Source organism: Orycteropus afer, unplaced genomic scaffold (assembly GCF_000298275.1).
Source record: "Orycteropus afer afer isolate SDZICR_OR568_19922 unplaced genomic scaffold, OryAfe1.0 scaffold00177, whole genome shotgun sequence".
NCBI classification, from domain to species: Eukaryota; Metazoa; Chordata; class Mammalia; order Tubulidentata; family Orycteropodidae; genus Orycteropus; species Orycteropus afer.
The window spans coordinates 5,557,170-5,564,568 of record NW_006921764.1 but is presented as its reverse complement, the minus strand read 5'-3'; the positions used below and the strand labels follow the sequence as shown (position 1 = coordinate 5,564,568).

Sequence of the window (7,399 nt, the reverse complement as noted above, 5' to 3'; positions counted from 1 at the left end):
AAAAAAAAAAAAAAAACATATACTATTACCAGGTGACACTGACTTCCCACTCCTTATGTTACCATTTGGAGAACACCTTTTTCTAGGAAGTAGGAGTGACTACATGATTAGTGAATTTAGTGAAGAAACTTGGGGTCCATGACTGCCCTTCTGGCACATGGCATCTAACCTCACAGTCTAAGATGAGGACCTCATGCTTGAGCACCAGCTGTCATGTATGCCACACAGCCAGCAAGAAGGGGAAAGACACAAAGAAGGGCATGCCTCCTTCCTTCCAGGACACTTCGCAATCTACACATGTCATTTGTATTTTTATTCATGTGATCATTTGAATTGCAGGAGAGTCTAGAAAATAGTCATTCCAGCCAGCCACGTGTTGTTGTTGTTAGGTGCCACTGAATGGGTTTCAACTCACAGCGACCCTACGTACAACAGCGCAAAACCTGCCCAGCTCTGTGCCATCTTCTCACAGTGGTTGCTATATCTAAACCAATTTGGCAGCCACTGTGTCAATCTGTCTTGTTGAGGGTCTTCCTCTTTTTCGCTGACCCTCTACTTTAACAAGCATGATGTTATCAGGGTCCCTCATGATAACATGTCCAAAGCGTGTGAAATGAAGTCTCACCATTCTCTCTGCTAAGGAGAATTCTGGCTGGATTTGTATTTTCTTTATGTTGAAGTGTAATCCATACTGACAAAACGAGTGCTTCAAGTTCTCTTCACTTTCAGAAAGCAAGACTGTGTCATCTGCATATCACAGGTTGTTAATGAGTCTTCCTCAAATTTGATTCTGTGTTTTTCTTCATATATTCCAGTTTCTCAGATTATTTGCTCAGCATATAGATTGAATAAGTTTGGTGAAAGGATATTGCCCTGATGCACACCTTTCCTGATTTTAAACCATACAGTATACCCTTGCTCTGTTTGAATGACTGCCTCTTAGTTTATGTACATGTTCCTCATGAGCACAATTAAGTGGTCTGGAATCCCCATTCTTCACAATATTATCCATAATTTCTTATGATCAACACTATCAGATACCTTTGCATAGTTAAGAAAACACAGGTAAATATCTTTCAGGTATTCTCTTTTAGCCAGGATCGGTCTGACATCAGCAGCAGTGATATCCCTTGTTCCATGTTCTCCCCTGAATCCAGCTTGAATTTCTGTCAATTCCTTGTTGCTGTACTGCTGCAACCAGTTTTTAATTCTCTTCAGCAAAATTTTACTTGCATATTGTGGTAGTTATGTTTGTATGTTAGCTTGGCTGGGCCTGGTTGAGTGGCTGGGCAGCTGGTAGTAGTTAATCCCCATGATGAGACTGGCAGTCAACTCCATGGTGATATCTACCAAGAGTAGCTGCTTTGGGGATGTGGTCTGCTTCCCGTATATAAGAAGCAGCTTTAGGAATGGTCTCTAGCTTATGGCATGCTTGGACCCTGCCTGTAGCCGTGTCGTTGTTCAGCAGCCTGCCATGCTCTACCGACCTTAGGACTTACAATGGACTTGAATTAATGGCCTGCCATGTGGTTTGGTAACATCGGGACCATGCCTTTTTATCTGTCGACCTTGGGTTTGTCAGTCTCAGCAGCCAGCAGCTGTCTGAGTGAAGAAAAGACTCTAGATCCAGTAGGCCAGGTGCAGGAGACAGAGCTGAACCCCCTGGTTACCCAGCCCTTAGAGCCTGGCACTTTGAACTTGGACTTAAAGCCTCCAAACTGTAGGAGAATAAACTCCTATTGTTAAGGCCATCCCATTTGTGGCATAGTCTAATCAGAGTGGCACTAGGTAAACAACACATATGATATTAATGATATTGTTACCTCCTGAAATGGTTGTTGAATATTGACAGATTCTTTTTGATACAGTGTCTCTGTGTATTCCTTCTATCTTCTTTTGATGCTTCCTGCATTGGTCAATATTTTGCCTGTATAATTCTTCAAAATTGCAACTTGAGATTTGAATTTTTTTTTCAGTTATTTCAGCTTTAGAAATGCCAAATATGTTTTTCCTTTTTTATTTTCTAACTCCAGGTTTTGCACTTTTCGTTATAATACTTTACTTCTTAAGTACTTTACTTTGCTTCTTAAGTTGCCCTTCAAAATCTTCTGTTCAGATTTTTTACTTCATCATTTCTTCCATTTGCTTTCACTACTCTCCATTCAAGGGCAAGTTTGAGAATCTCTTCTGACATCCATTTTGGTCTTTTCTTTCTTTCTTTCTTTCTTTTAAATGATCTTTTGCTTTCTTCATGTAACCCTAAACTCAGCTGTTGTTCAGTAACTGATGTTTAATGCAATAAATCTAGCCTTCAGGTGGTCTCTAAGTTCAGGTGGTATATAATGAAGGTTGTATTTTGGATCTCATGGACTTACTTTAATTTTCTTCAGCTTCAACTTAAACTTGCATATGAGCAAGTGATGATCTGTTCCATAGCTGGCTCTGGCCTGTTCTGACTAATGATATCGAGCTTCTCCATTGTCTCTTTCCACAGATATAGTCTATTTGATTCCTGTGTATTTCATCTGGCAAGGTCCACATGTATAATTGTTGTTCATATTGTTTTAAAAAATGTATTTGCAATGAATACATCATTCATCTTGCAAAATTCCATCATGGTAATTTTTATCACCAGGGCCATATTTTCCAACTACCAATGCTTCTTCTTTGTTTCTAACTTTCATATTCTAATCAACAGGACTTTTCAATACATCTTGAATGCATATTTGGTCAATTTCAGGCTGCAGAAATTGGTAAAAATCTTCAATTTCTTCATCATTGAGTTTAGCAGTTGGTACATAAATTTGAATAATGATAGTATTAACTGGTCTTCCTTGGAGGCTTGTGAATATTATCCTAACACTGACAGCACTGTTCTTCAGGATAGATCTTGAAATGTTCTTTTTGACAATGAATGTGATGCCATTCCTGTTCAATTTGTCATTCCCAGCATCATAAACCATATAATTATCCAATTCAAAATGGCCAATATCGGTCCATTTTGGCTTACTGATCCTAGGATATCAATCTTTATGTGTTCCATTTCATTTTGACAACTTCCAATTTTCCTAGATTCATACTTTGTGCATTCTGGATTCCAATTATTAATGGATGTTTGCAGCTGTTTCTTCTCATTTTGAGTCCTGACACATCAGTGGATGGAGGTCTTGAAAGCTTTACTCCACCCACTTCATTAAGGTCACCATTACTTTGAGGAGGCAGCTCTTCCCCAGTTGTATTTTGAGTACTTGCCCACCTGAGAGACTCATCTTCTGGCACTGTATCAGACAATGTTTCACTGCTATTCATAAGGTTTTCAGTGGCTTGTTTTTTCAGAAGTGGACACCTCTTCCTTTTTCCTAGTCTGTCCTAGTCTGGAGCTCTGCTTAATCCTGTCCACCATGAGTGACTGGGTTGGTATTTGAAATACCTGTGGCACAGCCTCCAGCGTTCACAGCAGCATGCAAGCGACCACAGTATGACAAACTGAGGAGTGGCGGAGCCTTGCTCACAGTAAGTGTTTAATGAGTATCAGCCATCATTATTTTCTTATCAAAAGCATCCAAGTTACTCTACATCTCCTTCTTAGTTAGCTGCTGCTGCTGTACCAGAAACACCACAAGTGGATGGATTTAAGCAACTGAAATTTATCCTCTCAGAGTTCAGGAGGCTAAAAGTCCCAATTTGGTGCACCAGCTCTGGCCAGAGGCTTTCTCTCTGTGTCAGCTATGGGAGAAGGTCCTCGCCTCATTTCAACATCTGAGGGCCCCATGTTCCTTGCATATTTCCACGTGTCTTGGCATCAGTCTTCCTTCCCCTGGGTCTAAGTTCTCAGTGTAGGGACCCTAGATCCAAAGGGCGTGCTCCACTCCCAGCTCTTCTCTCTTGGTGGTAGTCAGGGTCCTCATCTCTGCTTGATTCTCTCTCCTTTTATCTTTTATAAGATAAAAGGTGATGCAGGCCACAGACCAGGGAAACTCTACTTACATCAGGGCTGTGATCTGAGTAAAAGTGTTGCATCCCACCCTAATCCTCTTACAATTGATTGGCTGATCTCATGATGGGGTGAATATATTATTATATAAATGCCAAATTATATCATTATGTAACTGCCAAACATGGCCCAGGCAAGTTGACACATATTCTGGGGGGACAAAATTCAAGCCATGATAACCTCTACACCTAATAGAAGCTCTACACCTAGTCACAAGCCAAATCATTCTTTGTCTAAATGATTTTTTCCCCTAGAATACTCTGTATAAAACCCTAATGCCCCCTAGAAGTAGAAATATAGTAACAGAGGGAAGTAAATAAAGCAGCAGCATTTACTACTATCTGTGTGTACAAGGTCCACTGAAAGAAGTGAAAGAATTGAGACATTTCAGTCAAGTAGGAGACTAGAGTTATGGGTTTGGGATCAAACCAAAAACCAAACTCACTGCCGTGGAGTCAGTCCTGATTCATGGTGAAGCCTCCTTGGGTTTCTGGGATGGTATCTATACAGAGGTAGATTGCCCAATCTTCCTTCTGAGGAGTGGCTGGTGGGTTTGAACTGCCAGCCTTCTGGTTAGCAGTCAAGTGCCTTAATTGTGTAAGGTGTGCATGCTGAGAGGCACCAGGGAGTGGGGGAGGCATGAAGGCACTTGGAGAGCAAGTACCGTGCAGGGCAGTGGACACTGAAATGGGAAGTAGGCATTTGCCAGTTATGAACATCTTCTAATTTCCTAGTTTGCAAATGAGCTAGCCCTAAATTTTAAATGAAACAGAATCTGGACTTTGCTTCCTTCTCTGTAGAATGGGGGATTTCCCTTGAGGGCTAACTTGTATTCTCCTTCTATTCAGCTAATAAATTTTCTAGGTGTCTATTTTGACTCACCCTATTTTCCTTACTGAAAGTGAAGATGACCTGACGTACTTACTGATGAAGATCAAAGACTACAGCCTTCAGTATGGATTATATCTCAACATAAAAAAAAACAAAATTCCTTACAACTGGCCCAATAAGCAACAGCATGATAAATAGACAAAAGATTGAAGTGGTCAAGATTTCATGTTACTTGGATCCACAATCAACACTCATGGAAGCAGTAGTCAAGAAATGAGACATTGTATTGCACTGGGCAAATCTGCTGCAAAAGAATTTTTTAAAGTATTGAAGAGCAAAGATGTCACTTTGAAGACTAAGTGCGTCTGATCTAGGGCATGGTATTTTCAGTAGCCTCATATGCATGTGAAAATGTGACAACGAATAAGGAAGATTGCAGAAGATTGACTCATTTGAATTGTGATGTTGGTGAAGAGTAATGCCAGAAGAATGAACTCATCTGTCTTGGAAGAAATATACCCAGAGAAGTACTCCTTAGAAGCATCAATGGTCAGACTTTGTCTCTCGCACTTTAGTCATGTTGTCAAGAGGGACTAGTCCCTGAAGAAGGATATCACGCTTGATAAAGCAGAAGGGCAACAAAAAGGGAGAAGACCGTCAACGAGATGGATTGACACAGTGAGTGGCTGTGATGATGGGCTCAAGCTATGCAATGATTGTGAGGGTGGCACAGGACTGGGAAGTGTTTCTTTCTGCTCTCCATAGGGTCACCATGATCAGAGCTCACTCGACAGCCCCTGACAACAACAACATTATATTTTGGTGGCAATTAAATTCATTTTTGATGATATATGCTTATCTTTCGTCATTCCTCAAATTTTGCCTAAGTCATTCTTATTTAATTATCAGAATACTTGGGAAAAGATTTTGAGAATTATTTAACTCAAAAACATTATTTTGCAGACTGGTAACAAATCAGAAGACAAAAAAGCTTAATACATCTTTCTGGTGACTTGCAAAATTTAGAACAATAAATCAACTCTTTGTATTTGGAAACTCTAAGAGAAAACCACATAGGAGGTGGATCTTCAGAACTGATGACGGTTCTGTTCCATTTGAGGCCATTTGGAACACTGAGGTCAGTTCCAAGGAGTTTCTCAGTTAATTAACTTCATGTCTTTGCTAGAGTCATCCCACTACTTTCTTAGCATCCCCAGAGACAGCTTAAAAGATCATATAAGCATGCCAGCCACCCATCTTGGAAGCGCAAAGTAACAAAACTAGAGTTTAATTAACATGGAAAAACTTAAAGGATTCAGAGAATAAATGGCATACAGAAACTGGAATTCCATCCCTCACCTGAATCCTCATTTGCTTGTAGCTTCCCTGTCATTTGTAGTGTTGGCGGGGCAGAGGGTCTTCTTGGCATTTTCCCACAGTGGTGTCTAGTGGGCATTCTCTGGCACCCTCTCACCTGCCATAGAACCTCGGCTTTGAGTTTCTCTCTGAGTTTGTTTTGAAACCTGATGTTCACACTTCACAACCTTTAGAGAAGGGGAGGAGGAAAAACAATTAATTTGCTCATTCAGTGAATATTTCCTGAGCTCCTGTCATGTGTCAGGAATAAATTTAGGTACCAGAATCTCTGCCATCATGAAGCTCATATTCTAGTGAAAGGAGATATATATTAAAGGAATAAATATATAATGTGAGATGGTTATAGCATCTAACATAAATGGAGGAAAATAAGGTAGAGAAAGGGAACAGGATATGAGAGGAGGAGGAAGTTACATTGAAATAAGGTGGTCAGGGAAGGTGACATTTCAGCAAAAACCTGAGGGAGATGAGGGAACAGCCATGCTGATATATGAAGGCAGAAAGTTGTAGAAATGGGAGCACCAAGTGCACATGTACTGAGGTAGGAGTGTAACCGTGTCTTAGGCTGGGTTCTCTAGAGGAGCTAAACCAGTGAAATTTCTATATAAACATACCCATCCCCTGCCACTGAGTCCATTTCTACTCACGGCAACCTGATAGAACAGAGTAAGACTTTCCTATAGTGTTTCCAAGGCTGTAAATCTTTACAAAAGCAGACTGCCTCATCTTTCTCCTACAGAGTGGCTGGTGTCTTTGAACCACTGACCTTTTGGTTAGCAGCTGAATGCTTTAACCAGCACCACCAGAGTTCCTATATAAATATACAGAGACAGATTTATTTCAAAGAAATGGCTCGCACAATTTGGAGGCTGGCAAGTCACAAACCCCTGAGGCAGGCAGCAGGCTGGAGGTTTTACCTGACTCGTGTGACTGCAGGGACTGACGAACCTAAAACAAGCAGGCAGCAGGCAGCAGGCAGCAGGCAGCGCGCAGCGGGCAGCGGGCAGTGGGCAACGGGCAGCGGGCAGCGGGCAGCGGGCAGCTGGCTTGTATTGGTTTTCTAGTGCTGCGATAACAGATATGCCACAATGGATCACTTTAATAAACAGGGTTTTCTTCTCTTACAGTTTAAATGCAAACAACGCAACCACTGCCGTGGAGTCGGACCCATCTCATAGAGACCCCTCCTTGGGTTTC

General features: G+C 41.2%; 1 protein-coding gene across 1 annotated transcript in view; it reads right to left on the bottom strand.

The window, feature by feature from the left end:
• The window catches only part of ANO4 (anoctamin 4), a 737,041-nt gene that overhangs the window by 720,593 nt on the left and 9,049 nt on the right, over positions 1–7,399 (bottom strand). The window contains exons 2-3 of the mRNA XM_042781823.1: positions 7,120–7,268; positions 6,300–6,369 (exon numbers count right to left, since the gene is read on the bottom strand). Of these exons, the coding sequence (XP_042637757.1) occupies positions 6,300–6,369; positions 7,120–7,268 (219 nt within the window). The remainder of the gene's footprint in view (positions 1–6,299; positions 6,370–7,119; positions 7,269–7,399) is intronic.